The following is a 25,642-nucleotide window of genomic DNA, read 5'->3' as shown; positions in this document are numbered from 1 at the left end:
TTTCTACTCTCTGACCGCTGATTCACAACATTAGAAAGCAGAAACAGGTTTTGGTAACAGCATTCCTTAGTTTTACAAATGTGTCGAGTAATTGCAGGCTGTCTTGTTAAATTTAACAATTCAACACCTTGTTAAACATGACTAATAGCCACATTTCTGGTAGTAGGGCAGCATGCTGTGGGCAAAGTGCATTAGCAAAGGTCCACAATGATCTGTTTTTACTCAGGTGACACATTGCTCATTGAGCGTGACAGATATTTCAAATGAAGAAGGACGCAGCAGCAAAGAAAAACCAAATCGACAATTTATTTTCTCTCTCCATAGGGATCAGGTCATCATGACAAACATTTACAAGAATTGTAAGGGGGACAATACTGGGAGGAGGATTTCAAATCTCCTTTGTACAAGAGAACAGATTTTAACCTATACTTCTCTGTGTTTCACCAACTAATCCAGAGGCACTCTAATACAACGCAATACAGCAATCTCTTGACCAAGATTCAGGAAAATAATTTTAACACTGGACAGAAAGACTGAAACAAAGGAACCATCTGCTCAACACACCATGTACTGTTAATGCATGTGCTCCATAACACATCAGGAGGACCAAACACAGCACAGGGAAGAGTACAAAACTATAAAAATCAATGCATTGTTGGGACAAATTGGGAAAAAAAATGAATGGAAGTGCAGAATTCAAATCATTATCTTCCAACTGCATGTCCAACATCAAAGCTGGAGATGCGACCATCTCCAGCTTTATCAGACGAGGCGTCATTGAATGTCATCTTCATTGGCAAAAACCACACGGCAACAAGCACAGCAGCTGTTGTTATTGGATGAATATTCAGGATGCATTATAATCTAAAATCCTGACTTTCTTTTGCGCTCAAGTGCAATAATCAGTCCTAACTCTGGCATCATGTACATTGTAACTATATGGCTTACAAGGTAAACAGGTCCATATAAACTAGAAAGGTACGTAGACATCTTTCAATAATCAAAACTATGGTACAGCAATATATTGGCAAAAAAACTAAAGACCTAAGTAACTTTATGTAAACAATGGTATACCACTGTACAGCTTATCCTAACATGATATTTACAGGTCAAGTTCTCTTACTAGCTAGTTCCCATGTACAGAGGGTTACATGTAAAGAAAAAACACAGGGTGATGACGTACACTGTACGTTAGGCAATTTCAACCATCCCATCAACTTGCAAAGAACTGGATTCAAAGAGAGGAAACCCAACAAACAGCGTTTGAATCTACAGACTTGTTGAATTACCCAATGCCTTCCTCCTCCTGTTACATGTAGAGTTATTTAAAAAGTCATACATAAGGCAAGGATAGTTAAGGAAGGTGGAGGCATCACATTCTTTGCAAGGGATTACTGATATAATAGATGGGATACAGGTTGATGGTTCTTTGGGGTAAATGCACTTTTCGAGAGTTTCACTTGTTTGTCACATAACAAAAACACATCAGAGTGCAACAAAGGGGACATGTCTAGTTCTGTCGGGAAAATGTGCAAAATCTGCTCTAAAGCAAAGTGACAGTGTTGCAAATTCTAATGTACAAGGTACTGGGAAATGTACAGGTCGCCACGATAGACGCCGCTGCAGACCCTTATTTCAACATACTGTATATACAAGGCACTAAGGATAAGATTCAAGGGCCACACGTCCAGTCTGTTAACGGCCTCCTCAGTCCGGTCGGAGTATAGGATATTTGGGTAAGAATTCTATAAGAATCACCTGCAGAGAGAAAAAAGGCAAAACTAGTTATCAGGACCACTGCAAGATGTTTAAACATAAATGTGTTAACTAGCCCCAAAACTATTAGTCAATTAATCGACCAATAGAATATTGATCATTAAAGATTTATTTTATGGGTACTGTAGTTTCTTTAGAATTTCTTAAGCAGTGTTTTTGTGAAGAGCTTTTGGTATAAATCACGCAGAGAGACAAAGTTCTGATAAAACCACGCTGTCTCCTAAATTCTGCAACGGCAATAAATGTTTTGAAAGAAACGTAATGTCAACTGGATTTTGTTTTCTACTAATATAATGAGGAGACAACGCTTATTAACTGAACTTATCAGTAAGATTTTCAGTGAAAACTTATTGGGTTTTTTTTTTCCAACAAAATATCCAATGAGTGTGAACACAGCATCAACAAACTTTTTTATGGTTTACTTAATTTTGTTGAGTTTATAAGCAGGTGTTGATTTACACTGACATTTCCTCTGGAGATCAACTGCTTGAAACCAATGCAAGTAAATATTCATTCATTATTGGACCGAACTTTATAGCGCAAATGTAATGAATTTGTTTTGATTGAATTTGATGATAGTAAGGAATATGTGCTCTACGGAAATGTGATGTGCATTTTTCATTATTTTCTTTTTATAGACAAAACAATAATCTGCAGATTAATCAGTAATAAATATAATCGCTAGTTGCAGTGACAGTAATTTATAGCTGTTTCGTTGTGACAGCCTACTTACATATTCCATCATATTACTGCTTTCACATTTTCTTTTACTGAGTTTCCAGTGCAGTCCCAGCTGATGAGAGAAGACATAGACACAATGAATGAACATCTCTCTCACTCTCAAACACACGCACGCGTGCACACACACACACACGCACGCACGCACGCACGCACGCACGCACGCACGCACGCACGCACGCACGCACACACACACAAAAAGGAAAATCTGTCTGAAATTTCTCCTTCAGTGTCAGGGGAATTTGGGAGAAGAGCTGTCTGGTCTCGCTGGGGTCAAACGGTGGCCAGACACCCTGAAGAGCTTCCTTTATGCCTTTGCACAGCTACTAGCTGTAATTTGTTGCTGCGAGACAAAACAAAATTAACACAGCATTTTAGTGCTGACCTCACTGTCCTGACAGACCCCGTGCACCAAATGTGAGGCAAGCAGCTTTGAGGGACTTGTGCTGCAGCTTAAGTTTTCAAAGCAGATTAATTGTCATTATCCATCATGATAATACTCAACTTACACTGCACACTGACACAGACAATTAAGCACTTTCACACAGGTGCAATTGTGCCATTTGTTGTCTTCCTTACCTTGTGGTATAATCGGTTATTTTCCCACTCTAACAACTTCTGAATAGACCGTCTTGTCTGTTGGAACAGAAAACAATTGCATATACATTAACACAAGTAGAAGAATACTTATTACTCAATTTTACACTTTACACATAACAGTAAACAGCCACAGTGTTAGGATTTATGGACTGAACTCCCAATTTACCAGCTAGTAATTTTCACTTTGTTGTCAGTAATTCTGAGTGGTAACACCACCTTTAAATGACACACCCTTGAGCTGGGCAGGAGAGGAGCTGTGCAGTGCAATGCGTCATTTCTGCACAGAGCCACTAATTGAACATGAGTTGTTATTACCCTCTACACTTAGACCAATACGGCTGAATTGCTGAAACAGCCCCTGAGTAATCAGCGCTGATGTAAGGGAGAGTAAAAAGGTCCAACTTGTGTCACAGGCAGTCTGGGACTTACTCTCTTGTTGAGGCAGATAACAGGCCATAGACTGCAGCCAACTGTACAGCAACAACACAGGCAGCCGCAAAGAAGCCACTTCACATTCACAGGCAAGTTCTTCTTCAAACAAGCATTCACCCTGCTGATGCTGGTTTTGAATTCCTCTGGCGCTACCTAGAAAAAAGAGGAGAAATGATGGATCTGTGCACCAAAATCAACAATTCCTAGATGTCATTTTTATCAGAAAATTTAAACATTAAGCAAAAAGCTTAGAACAAAGGGGAGTAAGACAATTCAAGTGTTTCTTGGTAGTGCTGACATGAAAGATTCCTAATTGCTCAAAGGAAACTTGTGCACAAAGATCAAAGAGCTTTGGAAAACCAACAGGTAGATATTTGCAGATGTTGTCCAGAGATGAGATGACATCTCTAAATACTATGGCTCTGACTTGCTAACCAAGCTCTAGACTGTTCAGGGCAAGGACAGACTCAAAGGAGAGATAAGCTCAGTGCCTGTGGCAGCGCCGGCCAAACAACTTGAATGGATGCTCATTCCTGGCTGAGTCTGTACGCCATAAAACAGGGGTCGTAATCTTTTATGACAGGATGCAAAGGTCTCTTTGCAAACAGCCAAAGACCTCAGAATAAAGCCCAGCAGGGCCTGATCTGCACCCTTCAATCATCATAATTGTGACCTCATCCATCACGTCACCCTGGGTCACAATACTGAAGGTACCTTTTATTGCCCCACACTTCCCTCGGCCTGCTCTTACCCCTGCAGCCTTTTTGTGTTTCTGTGTCTGACCCAGGAAGCTTTTCTTTCTTGTCTACGACCGAGTCTTCATTTCATTATTTTATCACCTGGAGTTGGACCCTCCAAAACACTGGGGTCCCCGTCAACTGAGCCCCATAGAAGGCTTACTCATTTACAGAGCTGGACAGCAGCACATTCAGCCTCTTTTCTATGCACTTTGGTGCATTACTTGAAATGCATCGCCATCACATCACAACAACTTGGAGAGGTTTGAATAGGCTGGTTTGGGGAAGTTGGAGCTGTTAAAGACCCAAAAGAACAATAGAATCACTGTGGTTTTAATTGCTTAATTCTTCCCACTTGGAACTGAACAGAAAGCAGCCTGCAAGACTGAAATGCAAGAAAACTAAAAAGCAACTGTACCTTTCCCGTGAGAACAGAGGGAAATTCTGTGTCAAATCTGTTGCTCAGTCCAAACCTGAGAAAAGGGGAAAAAAATCAAATGTGATCACTGATATACTATTAAAAATATATAAGTACAAAATCTGTCATTACTATAAATGTAATGAGAACAAAAGCAATCTACAGCCAGAGCAGAAATATATTGTTAGATTACATAATGAGACATAACATGTTTATTCAAAAATTATTCATTCAGCACAATTCTGTTTAATATAAGTTAACTTTATGAGAAGGAGGGCATTAAATCACACTCAACTACAAAACAATGACACAGTAAACACTTATTTCTACTGCAGACCTTAATGTAACGACAGTAAAGATGCAGGAGTCCAGGTGACGAAGTTGCATCACAAAACCAACCAAAGCAGTACAATAATTAATAATTATTTAATGATTAATTATTTTATACCATTATATCATTTTATACCATTATCATCAATAAAAATCACTTCAAGTCAAACATGCCAAAAATAATTACAAACAAATTATAACTAGGATGATAAGCTTACACTCCCAAGCTTTCAATAAGCCATTGGTACTTTATTTTACTGTGGTGGCCTGTTTTCACTGATGAGAACTGGCCACTGTAGATTTCATGTGACATTCATATGCATATTGTGTTATCACTCCAAGGAAATAAAATCAATGGGCATATTATCCTTGCATTCATATTATTAACTATCCAATTACAGAAACATAGTTTATATGTGCCATATTGTCACAGTTTATCTGCAGAACTGTGCAAATGTTTTAGGCACTTCAGATGTTTAGATTGTCATCCATCACAAAATACTATTCATGGTATTATTTTTGAAAGCATCCTCACTTCACTTATAGGCCCTAGAAGTTTTGCACAGTAATGTATATATACAGGAGTGTAACCCAATACAAGTGGGCAGGGGTACAGTTTCATCTTTTTCTGCAGTTCTGAGTGGGCACATTAGCAATGCAGAATTTGCCATTAGTTGCTTATAAAGCAGCTTGACAACATGTCCCCTGATAATATATTTTCATGTATTTATTTTTCCTAGGAGGTTGTTCACATTCATATGACTTGACAACGTTCAATAATAATAATACCCATGAGAACAGTAAGAAATGGGATTATGTTTTAAAATTGATACCCTTTTCTTATTAGCATCCACGTGCAGGGATGGTAAAGGGGGCAAAGAAAGCTGATTCAGAATCTAGTCAGGTTAATGTTATGGTGAAAGTGAGGAGATATCTGACAATGATGACAGTGATGAAAATTTTCAGGTTTTCCAATTTGTTATGACAAGACTAACATATTTCATCAAACTGGAGAGCTAACATGCGTTAAGGTTTATGCTCCACTCTAGGACTGCAACAATAAGTCCTTTAATCGATAAGTCCAAAGACAAAAAAATCTGCAACTAGTTTTATATTTGATTAAATGTTTGAGTAACTTTCCTCAAATGTGAAGGCTTGATGCCTTGGTTTGTCATATGTGATCATAAACTCAGTATATTTTTTGGACTGTTGGTTGAATAAAACAAGAAATTTGAATACATCTCTTTGGGCTGTGGGAAATTATATTAGCCGAAATGTACCTAGCTAGTCACTGGCAACCTCATGTAAACAATGGTGAAACTTAACAAAAATGTCTTAGTCTTCATTGGTGAAGTTGTGCTGACTTGGCAGATACCTTAACTGTGGTGGAGGAAGTATTAAAAACCTTTACTTAAGTAAAAGTATTAGTACAGCAATGTGAAAATACTCCATTACAAGCAAAAGTCCTACATTCACTAATGTACTTAAGTAAAGGTACATAAGTACCATCAGCAAAAAAAGTATCAAAATTAAGAGCAATATATTATCATAGCCCCTCCAAAATGTCACCAGATAAATCTGAGGGGTTGTGGGGAGAGAAGTAGGAGAGGAAAAAAGAAAAATCAAAGCTCTGTTTAACAAAACTATTTTCATTTTTTTTCCTCAAAGCTTTACTTTTTGTGAATACTTGATAATCTTAACTCTTTGGGCTTCAAACTGTTCAAAATCTCAATAAACTCATCTGAGAGGTTTAAAGTGGAAATTGCCCTTTGGTGGGACTCTTGACAACTCGTATCTCAAACCTGCAACATCTGACATCTGTAACACAGGGCTCCAAGAGTTTGGACACTTAACTAGAAAATCTTATCTAGCTGCAAGTATTTTCATTATTGATTAATCAGATGATTATTTTTTCGATTTGTTGCTGTTGTTCAGTCACTGAAATATGTTAAAAAATGTCCATCACATCTTCACAGAGCCAAAAAATATAGGTTAAAATCTCTTGCTTTACTCAACCAAAAGTTCAAATACCCAAAATATTTTGTTTACAACGATATATGCCAAAGAAAAGTCCAAATACCCCAGAATATTTAGTTTACAAACACATATGAAAAAGAAAAGAATAGAATCCTCCAATTAGAGAGGCTGGAATCAGAGAAAATTTAGCATGGTTTCACAATTTTTGCTTGAAAATTGACTGAAACAATTAATCAATTATCAAAATAGCTGCTGATTATTTTTCTGCCAATTGACTTATAGACTCATCATTTTAGCTCTACAAGTAACCAGTAACGACAGCTGTGAGAAGTGGAGTACAAAGTAGAATGTTTCCCTATTAAAAATTAGGAATAGAAGTATAGAGTAGCATAAAATGAAAGTACAAGTACCTTAAAAGTTTACTTAAGTACAGCACATGAGTAAATGCACTTGGTTACTGTCCACCACTGTTTAATAGTATCTGTTGGAGACATTGCAACACTTGTCTGTTCGGTGATAACGTTAGTCACAGACTTGTAGCTTAAGGTACATCACATGTAAACTTGCCTTCCAATGCCTATCGGTTGCTGGACTACCACGTTTATGGTTGCCATGGGGATATAGAACTGTTAGGTTGTATCGTAATAATGCTCAGTTCGGAGGCAAACCGTTTATCCCCATGTCACAACATATGGCTAGCCGTCAGTTGTTGTGATTTGCGTTAGCTCACAGGCTAGCATCAGCTAAACAGGCTAAGGATAACAAAGCGACACTCGGACAGACAGGAGCGACAAACACGGCTCTGCTTACACTGTAATGTGCCCAGCCCCTCGCATAACCACGGGCTCCGGACAGTATCTGGGCAAGTGTTCCTCGCTCACTACGTGCTCATCCTCTTCGTCTTCTAACTCATAAATGGTATCAAAGTCCGCCATGTTGGGTAGTAAGACGCTCATGACGTTTCCCACGGTGCCGCGCACGGACGCTCGAGCGGGAGCGCGGAGCACGAGTTGTTAAAGAGCGACCATCGCCCCTATGTGTTCAAACCTGGTTCAAACCCTAGCACTCAAGTCTCACTCTGTAGAATCAAGTAGAAAAATGTCAGATTAACTTTTTTTCAGAATATTTAAAATTATAAATTCTGCACTCAGCATTTGGGATATTCAGGTAACTTATAAAACACAAACCAGCTCAAAGTCAAGAGAAGTCAAGAAGCCAGTCTTGCCACCCGATAATTAAGCTAACATGTCACCTTAACTAATTAGACTACACTGAGCTAAAAACATGCTCTAATCCGCTTTGTTTGGTTAGGACGGGCCTAAAACCAACCAAGATTACTACTTGTGCTATTGAAGTCTACAGACAGCTTCCATGAAACATTTTGATGTACAAAATGTAGGATGAATTCACCACATTCCTAAAAAAAAATAGGCCTAGTAGCTACTGTGCACCTGAGTGTTGTGTATAATGTGTTGAATGGAATAGCAAAAACAGGCTATTATGCTCTGAATATCATGGCTGTTTATTCGTGGACTCCTATACAGCTGGTTCGTTTTTAAAGTGTGCAAAGCATGGCGACTTCGGAGAGAACTGACAACAAACCAGCATAGACAGCACAATGTGAGGGGTTTCTTTTCCTTATTTTGCAACTATGTGATTCCTGTTTGAGCTTTGGGGAAGATGAATTCCCTTTGGATTACTCCAGTCAAAAAGCAGATGCATTGAGTTGATCAGTAGGCCTGTAATATCATCTCTGGAAAACGATGTGTAGCTGCAAATCTAGGCCATATTTATTCTCACTGGTTTGATAGACCTGTGTGCTTGGATTTTTTTATTTTTTTTCAGCAGTATTATCAGGAAAATGCAATTGACTAATTGCCAACTGTATAAAATGTGTTATGGTGTTTAAACTAATTCCCCTGAAATGGACATCTTGAGGTGCTTTACTTGTTTTGCACCTACATTGCTTTGTTATTACATGCAAATGTAACCCAAACTTTGCAAAACCAAAAATCGGAAATGAGGAAAACGACAGGTGTACTGCAAAAAAACATTTTATTTACATTATGAAAGTTGCCATCAAACGACCGCTCTACCCGTATCATTACCAGCTGCTCAATTGTGCTGTTACAATTGTGCTGAAAAACGTGTGAAAATGATTTGTCAAGTCAAAGCACTTTGTCCAGTGTGACGTGAGCTACATACAATCCAGTATAAAACTTCCTTTGAAAGGTCCCTGAATTTTCATTTTATTCACAAACACATACACTTCATCGCATACAAAAAAAGGATATTTATATCTTATTAACTCACAAACAATTTAAAGCTTTTAAGTTTGAAACACGTCGATTTTTTCGTTTTTTTCATCCCCACGTTATTAGAACTATTCTATAAAAAGCAATATTTCAAGAGCCTCCAGCATTTCGTTGCTATGAATTAAACGTTTATCCACAGCTTTGTGCTTCAGGACGTGAGTTCAGATCCTCTGGCTGCCTATCAAGTGTCCTGTCAGCGTGTAGGAGTGCTCAGTTATGTTACATGGTCCAGAGGGTGAACTGTTTTACTGAGTCACAGTCACTTGCTGTATATTCCTGATAGATGGCAAGGTGTTCATTCCCTGAGGGGGGTACAGAGAGCCGTGGATGTCTGAGGGACTGAGGGACCCGGGCACCGGCAGAGGGCTTACTGAACCCGGGTCACTATGCACAGACCCCCCGCTGCCGTCAGACTGACCCATCTTCTTCTTTATCAGTTTCCTCTCCTTGGCTCTGCGGTTCTGAAACCAGATTTTCACCTGAAAAGGCAAAAAGAAAGTTCAATTAAATAAATGTTTTCGGGTATGTGCCACCTCCTTTAAAGTGAAACAAAACAAATCATTATAAATAGATAAGTCTAGATTGGAAATAGAAAATAATTAATGACAAAAATTAAGCTTGTATAATCTCTCATTATAAATAAAATAAAATGCATATAATAGGCTACATAAAAATAGATAGGCTTAAATAGGAAATTATTAATGAATAACAATATTAAATATATTATTGGCGTGTACTACCGAGTTTAATCTGATATTCCTTACTAAAATAAAATAAAACCCTTATAAATTAGTAAGCCTAGATAGAACTTAACTTCATTAAACAGTAAATGATAACAACAATAATGATTAAATGTGATATTTTTAGGTGTAAGCTAGTCCTTTATAAATAAAATAAAATAGAAAATAAGTCATTCAAATAAATTAAATTTCCTATTAACAGATACATAGGACAAGTAGTAGTAGCTCATGAATCATAAATACAATAATAAATATAGGCTAGGTGTAGCATAATGAATACATTTCCACAATTTCTTGTTTCTTGGTGTGATTTCAAAATAATAGAAAATAAAACGCCTGTGTATTCACCATGGGCAAATATAATTAGAAAGATCAGGAAAATTATAACCAATATAATATTTTCTTTATGGGGCTTTAATGATCCAAGAATTATTCGTTGATTTAAAAAACACAAAAAAACAAAACAAAAACAAACAAGAGCCAATAGGCTTTATCAGGGGTTTAGATAGGACTATAAATATATCCAAGGCAGTTATCACTAATGAAAAAAAAAAAGAAATAATGACGTTTTCTATAGGCTTCATTTTGTAAGTTACACATGTGAAAACAAGCCTACATCTCTATGTGGTGTGCTCTATGTATGACATATGTAAAAATGAGTTATTGCATCCATCTGCGATGAAAACAAACCAGGCACAAGTATTTCAATCGACATACCTGTCTTTCCGACAGGCCGAGGTTGACAGCCAGTTCAGATTTCCTCCTGATGGTGATGTATCTGTTGAAATGAAACTCCTTCTCCAGCTCCAGTCTCTGATGGTCTGTGTATACTACCCTGTATTTCTCCTTCGTTCTCGTTTTACCTGCGAAGGTGACAAAAGAAAACCCAAAACACAGCGTGAATATTTTTTTTTCTAGGATCATCTGCCAGCAGCCAAGTGGCTGAACTGGAAGATTTACACAGAGCGGGCTGCATGCCAGGACCGGCCTATCTGCACACAGCATCTTTATTAGCTGTGTCTTAAATCCACATCTCTTTGCTTTATCTACACATACGCAAATTGAGCTTTTTGATCTTGCTTTGATGACAACTGTAGAACAGTGAATTTCAAACAGCCACGATTCAGATCCTGCACTGACAAGTTAAAAAGAAACACTCGACACAGGAGATAATAGAAGTATCTGCACTTTACGTTAAACACCTCCCGACACCATGTAGTTTACATTACATTTGTTAGACCAGTTTTACAATTTTATAGGCCTGTGTGAGTGCGTGTCTAGTGTTACTGTTAGAAAACAAATGTTTGACAGTGACAAATCATGTCCAAATAAAAAGAAATAGCGATGGACACTCATATTCCTAACATAAATACAGCCTGAATTAATTTTAATGAATCTATGTTGGTGTAAAATAGTTGCGGTGTTTTATTCTATGGCACATCATTTCATAATATTCGATTTGAAACTGTAATTTACGTCACTGTTAAGACATACAGTAGGTATAGCTCCACGTTTGAGACTTTAGCTGTGAAAAACCCCACTCTTTCCGGCAATATAACTCTTGGAGAGGAAGAGAGGTTGGTGCATATCAAAGTGAAGAGGTGTTGAAAGCAAAGGCCACTGCCTGGATATGACGGATAACACTCAAAACACCAAACAATGTGACAGGAAAGTCGACCTCACATCTCCAGGAATAATGTCATTAACATCACAACTGGGCCTGGCGCCGATTGCTCACACCTTTTTTTATTTTTTTATTTCCACCGCAGAAGAGAATACAGTAGACTGGGCTGCTGGCCTTCAGACCATCTTAACCATCACAATTATGAGATGTGGAAATTATTATTGGATATATTTAACTTCTTTCTGCTGCTAGTCTGATCAAAATGTATTATGTTAAATAGGCTTTTATCAATTATAGACTAGTAATACTCTCATTCTCATTTTACCCTTGTGTTATCTTAAATGGAGAGAGCCCGCATAAGGCAAGTGTCACAGGACCAGTTTCCTTCTTATGCATTCTTAAGCACTTTCCTTTTTCTTTTTTTTAATTACATTTCCCCAATATCAAGTTTGACCCATTGACCCTCCGCTCTTGTTTTCAATTCAACATGTTCGATAATTAATTTAATTTTAACTGACATGGAACTGCCAGAAAAATAATTAAAACGCGTAAAATTCGGTGAGACTCAAAGAGAAGCAAAAACTCTTACAGGCGCAAAAACTGTTTTTCATGCAACACTGAGGCAAGCGCTTCAGCGCATCGAATAACATAAATTTGACCCAATGTTTGGGATGATGGACTCACCTGTAGAAGATGATTGCGCAGTTTTACTCATCCACTGGTATGAATTGCGTCTTTCTCTATCTGGAGAAAGTTGTGCAACGGTAACGTTGTCCGGCGGCGGCTGTAACACCGCAGATCCTGGAGGATGCATGTGAGTGTACTCAGAGGAGCAGTAAGGAACCTGTCCAGGAGAGGAGTTGTTCATGGGTGTAGGAATAGTATTAGGTGGTCCCAGACTATATGCGCCCCAGTCCTCTCGTGGGGCGCCATATGTAGGTCCCCAACTCCCCGCAGACTGTGCGTGCGTATCCATGTTTGGCACATGATGGTATCCAGTAAAGTCGGGGTACTGTGGTGTAGAAACAAAATTCTGTGGAGGCAGATTGATGCTCGATCTTCTCACTGGCCCTTGGTGATACATGCCGCTTTCTTTATCCAGTAAGTATCCCACATACATGATTTGTACAAAAAAAAATTAAATATAGCAAAATCAGCAGAGGGGATGATGTGGCCTGTTTTAAGGCGACATTGCTGCCCTGAAACTGTTTTCTAAAAAAAACAATCCTGCTTTTTATAGTCCAGAGAGGTTCCCCAAGTGTGAAATGCGACGTAGTTCCAGTCTGTCTCCAGTCTCACATGATGTGGCTCTGTTGACAAGATGGTAAAGGTATACTAAGGCCTGTCTGACGTCAGCCAACTCCTCAACTCTTGGAGATTTGCATCCAAATGAGAGTGACCGGTGCTGCCGGCCCAGCTGTCCCCTCGCGCCTGTCCTGTATGGCGCGTCATCACCTGACAGTCGGCCTATCCTGAACATGAGTTCTCCCCTCCGTGAATACATTAACGCCGCGGCCTATCAGCTGCACACGCTGCACAAACCGGCAATAAGCCGAGTTAACACGTGCACAAATGCATTAAGCAAGCAAGCAAGCAAAAAAAAAAAAAGATCTGTGCGTAATTGCGCATAGATACGTTTTGTTATACAACTTTATTCACTTTCTTGTGACAATTCATTTCGCTTGAGCCTATAATAGTGGAGTATAGTTGTATAGGTTTAACTTTCCCAACTTAGGAGATCGATCATGTTTAAAAACCTGTCATAGAATTCAGCTGTTTCCGACCACGCTTCACGCTGAATCCCGTTTTATTTCAGATATTCACTTGCAAACGAGGTGCAAAGTACGAGAGACTTTTTTCTCCAGAAGCAAGCCGGACCTTTAGTATTGCGTGTTCACACCTAAAGGTCGCACTTCACAGCTAATTCCGGTTACAAGGAAACTCCAACAACCCCCCCTGTGACAAACAGCGGCCTGCCACACATCAGTCACCGCTGTCTCCTGCAATTTACACTCAACTTAGTTTTCTTTTTCTTTCCTGCTTAGTTTTTAATGTCAAATGTGTGTCACGGCTCTCGGGAGAAATAACGGCACGATTCAAGATCTGAGTTTTAAAAACCCATTTGGACACAGTCAGCCAGATCCTTCAGTTAATATAGGCCACTGCCACATTTAGGCCAAACAGGCTCATTCAGCTTCAGAGACAACAAACTCACTGAGCATAAATTTGAAAATGTCAGACATGTTTAGGATTATTTTTTCAATGCACTTTTCTTAAAAAGAAAAATCAAGAATTCACTTTTAAATCCAAAACTGAGCTGCAGTCTTGTGTGTATCATTACATTTGGATAACATTATACGCACTTCAGAGGAGCACACTTCTTTTAATTTCTTATTATTCTCCTGCAGGTGTCCCAGGGCTAATTTAGCAGAGTTGTGTAATTGGCTTGTCTGAAAGTACGATGCAAAGTCATAAACGCTGATGGGTTTCACTGAAGCGTCTGTTTATCGACCAGAAAATATTTATGAGACAATGTAATGATGGAGGTGACCTTTGACAGTCCACGGCCAGCCACTTATGTGATTTATATAGAGTTTAATAGGCTCTCCTGGCTGTCAGTCAGCTGTCTGTTTATAGAGGATCCTGGTAAGTATCAAGTATGACACGTTTTCTTTTGCTTTTTCGGGGGAACTTCAGCAGAGACTTTACTCTGCAGTGTGGAACAGTCACAATCACCAGTTTAAGTAAATAAAATACACATTTCTCAGGGAATTTAAACAGTTTCCTCTCAAAGGAATTTGCATATTTGCAGTATAAAGCAGTTTATTCTCAGGGTGGTGGAGTCCAGGATTTCTGTTCATAAAGTAGGATCATGGAAAAGTTGGTAAGGAGGCAAGTCAGGCCTTTTGAGAGGAGCTGACTCATTGAATCACCTCTGTAGGAATAACAAGGTTTTCTCATGTCTTTTATTTCTTAATTTTAAGACTACATCCGGTGGCTTAAGAAGTTTTCTTTTATGACAGTTCCCAGTCCGTTGCCATCCTCTTCAGACTTGGTTGCATCTCTACACTGTCTTTGAACTGAGGTTGCTTTGTTTTGTCCTGTGATCTCCACAGCCTGAAAACTGTTGAGTCAGACTCGCTGCTGCCCTCCTGTGGACTGCTGCAAACTGTTGACTAATGAAATCTGTAGGACCACACACACCGGAGTATTTACCTCAAGAGGGCAGCCTCTACCCACTAACATTACTGTAAATGACAGTAGTATTAAGTAGTATTTCATTATACAGAATATCATGTGACACATGACAAGAAGTTACTGTGATAATCTACAAACCACAAGAACTGTAATATTTTCTTTGGTAAAAATCTAATTAGACAATAAGTAGTTCTGTCTTCAGGAAACATCCTAATATAATTATGTTTTATCCTCAAATGCATTTCGAGGCACCTCTCGTTGAATTTAGTAATACACAGAACATAGAAATGAAAGGGAAACCAAATAAGTTATCATGAATGATGGCCTGGTAACACTTCACTTTAACTTCAGCTTTATTCACAAAGGGATTGTAACTCATTATATCGTCATTGTAAGCAGATGTAAGGACATTTTAAGTGTTTATTACAGTAATTTACTGTATTTGTCAACAGTCATAACAGTTCCCATGAAGTATATTTTAGTATATTGTCGTTTATTATGTATCTACACATCAGTCACATCATTGTCCAATTACATCTGCTCACAGCTACATTACACTGTCATAAAATATTTATTAAATGTGTTTATTCTCCTGATAATTTAAAGTAGTGTTACCAACAATGATGATGTGTGAGGAAGAGTCATTTAAACAGAAAAATCTTCTCATCTTTTCTTGCCACATTTGTTCTTTCACACTAGAGGATTCTGCTCATACTTACTTTGTGATACAGGCCGAGCAGTAGTTTGTGTGTTTGTATGTTTTCTTTTGGTACATTCACCTCACAAGGCTCAACTCCTCATGTTGCTCTCCCCTTTCTCAGGTTTTGAAGTTTCTGTTTCAGATGATTCCTGCAACATCCTCATGAATAATGAGTATTCTTACAGTAAGCGGAAGAGAAAATGTTTTACGTGACTTCTTGAGAATTGAGTCATGACATTTAGTAGCTGACTGACTGTACCAGACGTTTTGTCTCACATGTCACATGCAGATGAGTTGGAGTTGAGTGCAGGGTGTATACAGTAAATGTGGTAGTGTGTCATCAGGACTTCTGTCACACAGTGTCCTAATTCTCCTGGTTTTCGGTTTTCATTTTCCAGGGCAGCCGCAGTCTATGACATAATCACCACAGCCGGATATTCAACAAGAACAGACTTGTTCACGGTTACAGATGCAATCGAGCTCAGTGTCAGAAGAATAAAATGTGAAGTGTATTTCAAGTTGGATCTTGCATTTTAAATCATAGATGAGGTTTAACAGTAATCCTGATAGCGAGGTCTTAGCAGCTTTGTCACATTTTGTTTTTTGATTGTCTGTTAAGGTCTCTAGTGTTTGGTTCAATTTATATATATTCTACTATCTTACCCTTTCACTGTAAAAGTCTAAAATGTGTCCTGTATATCAAATTCCTAGTGTATTGTGCTTTTGGTTTGAAGCACTGTATAGTCCATGTACAAGCTGCATGTTTGGTCACTAGATGGCGCAATTGAGCTGTCATAGATAGATAGATGGATAGATAGATAGATAGATAGATAGATAGATAGATAGATAGATAGATAGATAGATAGATAGATAGATAGATAGATAGATAGATAGATAGATAGATAGATAGATAGATGTGTGATGTGTGAATGTGGGAAATCAGCAGAGTTTTTTCTTCTTCAGTATCTATGATGTTGCACAGATGTACAGCTGAAGACTGACAAGCTGACGTTGATACTTTCCAGGATGTTTTAGAGGTTCATGCTGGGTTTTCTGGCTCCGATCCAACTGCTCTGTAACACTAATCCGACAGAAAAACGTATACAAATTGTACAAGCCTTGAAAAAGCACAAGCCTTGAGCTACATCAGGCAGAAATCATAAATCATTATTCTGGTTCTCTTGTCTTTGCAGGATGTACACCCTGGGGTCTGCTTGACCCTGTCCACCATGGCGCACTTGACCTCTCGCAGTTGTTTAAATGAGTCCCATCTCGTATTTTCTTGCTTTCTGGAACTGCTGTCCAACATCTTATAGATTCTCAGATTGATTGGTTTGGGAGAGCCATGCGTTCATTTTGAGTGATGTCAGCGATCAGTGCAGTTTTAACAGATGTGCAACACCGAATACACTTTACAAATGATATAACAGAATTACTCAAATTTCTCATTCAAATAAACAAAGTCAGAAAAGTTGCCTCTTTTCCTGAGCTCAGCACACTGTAGTGTGCATGTAGAGAATCAGTGAATCAGTGACAGTTGGTGGGGAAGCAGCCCAAGAATTCAGTTTGTTGCATAACTTCACTGATGTTATTCAAGTGGCCACAGCGCTCAGCAGGAAAGGAGGTAAAACAGGACCATCTGCTACTATTTTTAGAGAAACTGCCTGCATGGCTGACACACAGGCACCGATCCTTGTTGGTTTGTCATCTTTAATGTGAAACACATGTAAATGCAGCAAACACAAGTCATGTATTTGGATTAATTTATTCAGGATATGACAGAAATAGATGTTGGCAAGATTGTGAAAAAATGTTTGTGTTTACAAGCTGTTATTGCTTTGCTTGAGAGCGAACATTTTTTACATCCTTGGGGCAGGGGTGTTGAGGAATTCAGGAGGGGGGGCGGGTGGTGGAAACATCATCATGTGAAGGCCCAACACGAAGAAACGTGGATAAAAAATTTACATAAGAAATTCACTTTTTAATTTGATTTAAAACCCGGATAAGCACAGACTATGGTGTTGTACCTTAAACGATCTTTAAAGAAAAAGAAAAGATAAAAACAAACTACACACAGTTCTGCTTGACACAGCAAACAACCGAATACCAAGAAAAAAACGATCTGAATTTTCTTGATGTATGGTAACCCACGCCACATAGTGCCACTGCAAATAAGTTGTAGTGCAGAAAGGATGAGATGAGGCCAGACTGCCAGACATTTGTAAACTGCTGGTGGCAGCAAACAGGAGGTTCTGATGTCCCACATATGGACTTGTCTAATGGATTTCAGTTCACCAAGAGTAGCCACAGAGCAGCCGTGATTGGGGGAAACAGAAGCCTGGCAGCGACAGAAATGTCACAGAAAGGTATTAACACAAAAAAACATGCAGCTCCGAGCTCCATAATAACCCTGTTCACATTAATGATACCGCTGTGGTCGCTGCATTTTTCCCAGGCCTTCCTGGTATATGGGCACTCTACACACCCCTTACCCCCCACCAGAGGGGTTACACAATGGGGGCAAGTGAGTGAGCTGGTTTCACCGCACTTTTGCCTTTGAATGGGCATTGATGAATTTGAAGGCTCCCAAGGGTGCAGGGCTGACATAGTTTTGTTGGTGTTCTCTGGAAACTATTTGAAGTCAGTAAATGCTCTTATCAGATATATGTAGGCTCTGTGCAGCTGGTGTTAGCCCTGAACTATATGGAAGCAGGAGGTGATCAGCGGCCTTGAGCTTATCTGATATAAGTCTGATTTCTGTTTGTCATCAGTGAACAAACAGGGAACAACCAGAGAATGAACACATGCTATGAATAAAGTCGACATTTCTATTTTCCTCCACTGATATCCCAGCCTGTCAAATTCAAATCCAGACCGACAATACAACCCATCTGATGTTTTCATACACAGTGTTTTAAAGAGATCCAGTAAAGTCCTGTTCTTGCTAATGCACAGCACGTGATTTAGTCAAGCACAAACAAATGATTCATTTTAATTTCCCGACGTCAGTTATGGTTCATGAGCAGTTTATTTCGCCACACCAACAGCACAGCTCAAGGAGTGGCAATGTCAGTCTGTCTGTCACCAGCTTTTGTTCAGACTGAAAAGATCTCAACAACTACTGGATGGATGGATTCTGTCCAAAGAATGACTCCTGCTCACTTTGGTGGTTTGGTGGTTAGCACCACCGTGAAGTTGACTTCTGTGATTTTGAGCGAACCGTCTCAACAACTATTGGATGGAAACAACTTGGTTCATGACCGAATAGCTGCAAAATAATTACATTCCCTTTAGCCTCAGCAGTTGTTTAAGTGCTGATTTGCAGATATTAGTGTGCTAACACACTAAACTAAGATGGTGCATATGATAAAAAAGAAAAAAAAAGACATATCTGACAGTGTAGATGCAGATCCCCATCTTAACCACAAAGGCTTCTGGACACCACCAACTATATTTAACTCACTGTGGCTGTGTATAAATGAATCACATTAATAGTACACATGACAATACATCAACCTGTTGTTGATCTGTTGTTTGTTTTTTCCCTTCACCCTCTGACCCACAGTGGTGCTGAGGCTCATTACAGATAGAGGTCTTTATTTAGCTATATGTGTTGTTGACCCGGCCTTTTACTGAGGTGGACTGAAGTCAGGTGTTTGACTGTGAACGTATCCGGCTCATTGTTCTGCATTTAGGTGAGAGGCGCGGATGTGGCATACCCACCATTCACCTTCTTGGGCAGGGGTCTGGGAATAGCATTGTGTGGTCATTTATACGGGGAGACGGGCTTTGTGCTGTTTGGTCAATGGTCTCAAATCAGTTTATGATAGGAATTCAAGCTGCACAGATTCATATGTTTTTTTGGCAAAGTTTCAGAGGTTCCCTGAATTAATTAACTTGTTCAGTGATTGATGGAGTATTTTGCAGCTCGGTTTGTTCTGGGAAGAGGCTGGGGGGTGGGGGGGGGGGGGGGGGGGGGGGCGGGGGGGCGCTGTGGTTCAGGAGGTAGAGCGGGTCGTTCAGTAATCAGGAGGTGGGTGGTGCGAGCCCCGGCTCCTCCAGTCCACATGTCAAAGCGTCCAAATTGCCCCTGATGTGTCACCAGTGTGTGACTCTACGTGTGTGATAAACAAAGCGCTGTGTGTTTATGAACTGGCTTCACTGAAGTCTCTTCGCTCCTCTGGTGACAGATTTATGCTCCTCTCTCCCATGTTTCATTAGTAATACATCTGATCACAGAACAATGATGGGAAGTTATCTAGGTCATGGGATTGTAATTTACAGTATGTAAGGCCCTGTCTTTAATGTAATGCTATGTGTTTCTCACCTGCTGGTTTGTTCTTTATTAGTGACAATTATTACTTATAATGTACAACCACTACTAAGGCTACTGTCGTGTGTAGAGCCAAGGACAGTATGCGGTGACTGATGGACTGATTAATTATAAGGGAAAAAAATATAACATTTAAAATACAGACAGAAGTGATGTTCTGCAAACTATAGTGTCCATGTCCACGCCCTCCCAGCATGAATTCACAAGATACCACGATTTAATACGAGCCTATGGATCCAAAATGCTTCATACACATTTTCTAGAGTTCTACAAAACAGTCCAAAAATAAAGAAAACAATTTTCAGTCATTTTTCAGGCTCCAGAAAATGTATCAAACTTGAACAAACATTCCTAATTGTGATCGTCTGTGCACCAGAATATTTCAGGGTTTTTTTTTCACACTTCCTGGAAAATAAACACTTTTAAATCATCATAACTTGCACAATACGAAAGAGAATGGGATTCACTCTACACGTGTTCATGCAATCTGTGTTAACCTTGAACATGCCACAATGAATGTGCCTCAATGGTCAGAAGAAGAATACCAGATGCAACAAAACATTTTTTGTTTCTAGACAGGCCAGATGCAACAGAGCCAAACTTTTGTTTTACATGCAGATATGTCCTTTTAATAATATTTAAAACCCCTTTTCTTCAAAATATAAAAATATTGTATAGTTTAGGATTCATTCTTCTCTAAATGGTGCTACATGGACTTTAGTATTAATCTTTGATGTCAAGAAATGTTCTTATTTTATGGAGATCTTGAACTCATATTTTATCTTTGATCTCAAGCTTTATCATGATAAAGCTTGATCTTAGCTTTATCATTGATCCTTAAAGAAAGTCTCTGCATAGCTTAACTCAGTGGCAAAGTTGAATCCAGCTCCCACACTCAGGAAAGGTGTGCCTGAATGGAAAAATACTGTATATAGGTGCAGATACACAAGCCTGTTTATCACCAAAAAAAAAAAAAAAATCATGACAGTCAAGAATACCCTCCCACTCCAACATCCTTCCCTTGTTTGTTTGTATCTCATATTCTAGGAAACAGTCCACATCAGAGATTGTTGATGTGTGTATGCGTGTAATGTTAGGCGCTCACCTTACAGTAAACATAGTAAATCCTGCAAGGACAAGTGGAGACAGTCAAGGGCCGGACCTGTCTTGTGGCGTGTGTTCCCCTTGGCCACACCCAGTGCCGGTAACAAGGGGCACTGCGCTCCCATAGGAAGCCCTGTGTGTGGCGTCCTCCGGTCGTGACCAGGATGATTAAAAGTTCCTTCCTTTCCCACTTGGAGGGGCATTGTCCCGGTGAACAGACAGACTGCCGACACCGTGTCCTGGCGAGGAAGTGAGTCTCTCATCGTCCAAGGAGCAGCAGAGGGGCCAAACACTGATGGCACAGTCCAATCTAAACAAACCCTTTCATTAAGGTTTAAGAATTCAAATGGGAATAATCAAGACACATTGATATGAATCAACAGGGTTAGAGTTAAATATAGTCTGAAGCTTCCACTCATACTTGCTTGTGGCAGTGGTTCCCAACATGAGACCCTCTGAGGAGTTGCAGGATAAATCCGAGTGGCCATGAGATGATTTGCAGGAAATGAAAGGGGAAAAAAACACATTTTTCATTGTGATTCATTGGAAACTTTTACCGGTTCGAGCCTGTAATAAGAGGTTGTCAGTAGACATTGGTCTTCTTTAACATGGTTTTACTTTGAAAACTCACATGCCGGAAATGTTGGGGACCAGTGGTTTGCATTACAGTTCAATGATTTCAAGTATATCATCAGTCAAACTGTGGGTTTTATTTTATTGGCAACACACTGTTTTACAGAAACCCATTAAGAGTTTTGAAGAATATCAGAAAAAGCATGTGCACAATTGATGTGTTCAATTGAAGAAACAAAGTATTGGACAAATGTAACTTTTGGCCTGATGATGGCGCTAGATGGAAAGCCAGGAATCAACAAAGTTCACAGATGTAATCCATCCAATAGTGGTCAAGACATTTTTATTATACTGAACCACAAATGTGAACCTTATGGTGGCGCTAGAAGAAGAGTCCGGGATCGTCAAAGTCATTGGGATTTATCTATTCAAAACTCTTAGAGCCACGGTGCAGTGTAAATATGTTTTCCTCAAGTAAGTGTTTAAAACATTTATGAGTCGAGACTTCAAGTAAAGTATAAATATATAGATCTTTATTCATTTATTTACTTCATATGCTCAGTTAACAGTGTTGGGGAACATTACTTTCATTAAAGCTAACTTGTTACACTACATGAACAAAACAGGAAAAACTAGGATGATGGGTTGACCTGCTGCAGGAACCATTGATCATAGTGATGTATGAAGGAATGCAATAAAATCCAAATACTAATAATTAATCTTTGCATTCAGACTGAAATCTTTGATTGTTATTGTGATAGCAGTAACTTAGATAATAGAACCAAAATTTAAGACAAGGTTATAAAAAGTGAACATGATGTTAGGATGGCAAGAATTAATACAACAAATACTGCAAACATTAGTTTCCTACTATGTACTAGAGTTAAGAGTTAAATAAAACACAAATAAAATCAGAAATCTTTGTAACATGTGACCCTCAACACTGTTTCATAATAATATACCTTTAGAATACAAAAATTATACTTGATATAAAGTATCAGTGCATAATCACTTCCTCCCCACATAAACAAAACCAATTGGTCCACAAATAAAACGTCATTTTGGGATTCAAAATATCCATTTAACACTGTAGTTTACTCACTGACAAATACTGTGTTCTTTAGTCATTAATAAGCTCAAGCTAGCCACATTACAACAGGGTGTGTGCACAGTAACACATGAGCATGAATGAAGGTTTGGTCCACAATATGTTCAACACATCCTGAATCTTGAATAAACTGACCAAAATGCTGTTAAAACACGGAGATTTTACATGTTAAAATATAACAACAGTGAACCAGAGCAGACTGGTGCTAACTTCACACACGTAGAGTTTTTGTAGCCTGCCCTGCAAGCTTTATTAACACTTAGCACAAGACGAAGGATAGAGAATATCCACATACATGTTTCTACAGAGGCAGATTCCCTCAACTTTACTATCAGTGAATACAGCAGCACAAACAGCTTTTAAGTGTGGAATTAATTAAGTGTGGAATGTGATATTAAGTGTTGATTATCAGGAAACTTGAGTTGGAAAGTTCTTTGGTTAAAATCTGAGACACCAGGTTTTTACAATCTAAATAAATACACAATTTATTTTACTAGTGCTTTCTGAATAAACCGTTCGGTCTTGTTCTAATTCAATTTCTACACAAGAAAATAAACAAATCTGGTTTCCTTCTCACTTTCTTTTAAATTTAAAGACAAAAAAATTGAAGCTTCTTCAATAACAAATCTGGATCTGATGGAGGAAACTGAATATAGAGTAACTCTTCCTTTAAATGCTTTCATGGTCAAGCTGAAATGTAAAATCTTAAGCCGTCTGGTGTTACTCTCAGCTTTACCCTGTTTCCTCCATTAACCTGTGATTTTTCATTACCCGGAGAGCTTAAAAAACATCCACCAGTACATGACAGAGCACTTGCTCTCCTCTGCCACTCTGGATCAACCTGAGATAATTGAACTGATAATTTTATGGAATTACAGGCGCTATGATACTTCAAATTAGAGACTTTTCACAATTTATAGTTAATTTGAGTTTTTCATCTGCTTTTTGCTTTGAGCAAAACTGAACTTTACCTTTACTAACTAAATTATTTTCAAATTTTTTGAAAAAAAAAAAATAGTCTCAGTATAATTTGAAAAGCCTCAGCTATCCCCTCTCCATTTATCATAAAAGGCTGTAGTTAGTACAGATCTGCGGTAAAGTTGGAATCATGGTGGTTTGTTTTCACAGTAGAGCAAAGAAATACCTGAGCCTGTTTTCAGCTGTTTGACAAATCACAGTGAATGTGGAGCGGACCAGCAGCATTTACATCTGTCTGAAAACTGGAAAGGAATCAACAGTCTACAGGTTTTTCTTTTGTTGCACAGCAGACGCCCTGGAAGTTAGAGGATGCAGAGGTTATGGTTGAGTAGAATCATGAGTTGTTTCAGAGCGTCTTTTTCTAAACGGTTTAAGAGGGAATCTCATGGGTTTTCCTCTCAAACGTTGCTACAGAACAGTCCAGAGATAAGAGTCAAAACAGAGGAGAACAAAGCAAAGGCCTTGAGGCTACCAAGTCAGATTCTCCAGGGGTAAAGCAGGAGGTTACACAGGTGGGGTGGAGTAGCGCACCACATAGTTGTAGTCCGGCGGGGGGCTGTGACACTCCAGGCCAGCGTCCAGAGCTGAGTCATCCAGGGCCGAGTCGTCCAGGCTGAAGTCCAGAGAGGGAACTGTAGTTGGGTACTTCTCCTTCTCTGTGTCACACAGCACAGACTCTTTACTCTTACTCACTGCCTTCATCCTAAAAACACAAAGATTCACATGCTTAAAAACGACTAAAAACACAAATAATCTATCACTGCAATGACAGGAATTTGACACAGAGTGATGCTTTTATCTTCGTCTATACTGGAACTAATAGTTAGTGGGAACGCTATGAACCAGCTTTTCCTCATTTTTTCTGTCCATGAAAACACAGATGCAGCCAAATAAGCGGATAATGGACAAATCATCAGGCTTGTACAATAAACAGACTAATGCAAAGTGCTAATTGCAAAAACACTGGAAAACAAATATGACACAATAGACACAACAAATCAGCATGGCGTGACAGGATGATCTGTTGACATCCTGACCAAGACATGACACTGCACGCAAATTGACCTCAAGGCTTTTCTAAAAACAAATTCTTCCGTCCTCATGAAAAAATATTCACAGCCCTCATGCAAAGGCTTTTGATATTATTGCAGCATCTGTGGAATGATTCTGATGAAACTTTTCTTTTTTTTAGAAACACTGCTGCAGTCATTGTGGATGGATAAACAACCAACTTTGAAGGTCCAGTGTGTAGGGTGGGATCTATTGGCAGAAATGGAATATAATATTCACAATTATGTTTTCATTGGTGTATAATCACCTGAAACTGTGAATCGCTGTGTTGTGTTTGGCGTAAAATGAGCCTTTCATATCAACGCAGGAAGCAGGTCCTTTTCCAGGGATGGTGCACCACCATCTTCTTACAGTAGCCCAGAATGGACAAACCAAACACTGGCTCTAAAGATGGCCTTTTGTGTTTTATGTTACCTGTGGCCACTGTAGCTTTTCCTATAGGGGTATTTGAAGTGTATTCACTTGAATACCTTGCAGTGTGCAGCCTCACTAAATGTCACTAAATCCTACACACTGGTCCTTTAATTTATTGTGAATAAAAAGTCTGTTTTCCTCAAGACAACTTGACTTGATCACTCGCACAATAGAGGGCTGCTTGATATTTTTGATCTAAGAAGTGCCCCTTGTGAAGCTGTACAATCAGACAAACTTTTCCTCATTCATGTATGATGTAATCAATCATCCTGAGCTTTTCTGCTTCATTTGATGCTCAGAATATGAGTAATTGCTTCTTATTGTCTTCGGAGGTTGCCAAGGGATTCTAGAGCTCCTCTCTTGAGGCCAAAGGGTCAGAGCCCGGCGGGGGGAAGTGATGCCGCTACACTGGAATGCTGTCGTGATGAATAAACTACCTGGTAAACTAAGCATCAAAAACAGTGAACAATAGTGTT

The 25,642-nt window shown here is 39.0% G+C and overlaps 3 protein-coding genes across 3 annotated transcripts in view; all 3 read right to left on the bottom strand.

Moving 5' to 3' along the window:
- Positions 1–292: 292 nt before the first annotated feature.
- Positions 293–7,979, bottom strand: chic1 (cysteine-rich hydrophobic domain 1). The gene is made up of 6 exons (XM_056382655.1): positions 7,819–7,979; positions 4,702–4,756; positions 3,544–3,699; positions 3,094–3,150; positions 2,510–2,569; positions 293–1,758 (listed from the first exon to the last, which is right to left on the bottom strand). Exons 1-6 carry the CDS (start codon positions 7,962–7,964, stop codon positions 1,708–1,710), a joined length of 525 nt encoding a protein of 174 aa, XP_056238630.1. The 5' UTR covers positions 7,965–7,979; the 3' UTR covers positions 293–1,707.
- Positions 7,980–9,101: 1,122 nt separating this feature from the next.
- On the bottom strand, positions 9,102–13,091 carry cdx4 (caudal type homeobox 4). The gene is made up of 3 exons (XM_056383314.1): positions 12,372–13,091; positions 10,781–10,926; positions 9,102–9,802 (listed from the first exon to the last, which is right to left on the bottom strand). The coding sequence occupies exons 1-3, from the start codon at positions 12,805–12,807 to the stop codon at positions 9,569–9,571; spliced, it is 816 nt and encodes a 271-aa protein (XP_056239289.1). The 5' UTR covers positions 12,808–13,091; the 3' UTR covers positions 9,102–9,568.
- A 9,015-nt stretch (positions 13,092–22,106) lies between these two features.
- kdrl (kinase insert domain receptor like) overlaps positions 22,107–25,642 on the bottom strand; it is a 44,422-nt gene continuing 40,886 nt past the window's right edge. Inside the window, exon 30 of the mRNA XM_056382128.1 lies at positions 22,107–24,384. Coding sequence (XP_056238103.1) covers positions 24,186–24,384 — 199 coding nt within the window. The 3' untranslated portion in view covers positions 22,107–24,185. The remainder of the gene's footprint in view (positions 24,385–25,642) is intronic.

The sequence above is a fragment of the Seriola aureovittata genome, chromosome 8 (genome assembly GCF_021018895.1).
Source record: "Seriola aureovittata isolate HTS-2021-v1 ecotype China chromosome 8, ASM2101889v1, whole genome shotgun sequence".
Taxonomy (NCBI): domain Eukaryota; kingdom Metazoa; phylum Chordata; class Actinopteri; order Carangiformes; family Carangidae; genus Seriola; species Seriola aureovittata.
This window is presented reverse-complemented; position numbering and strand designations above follow the sequence as displayed.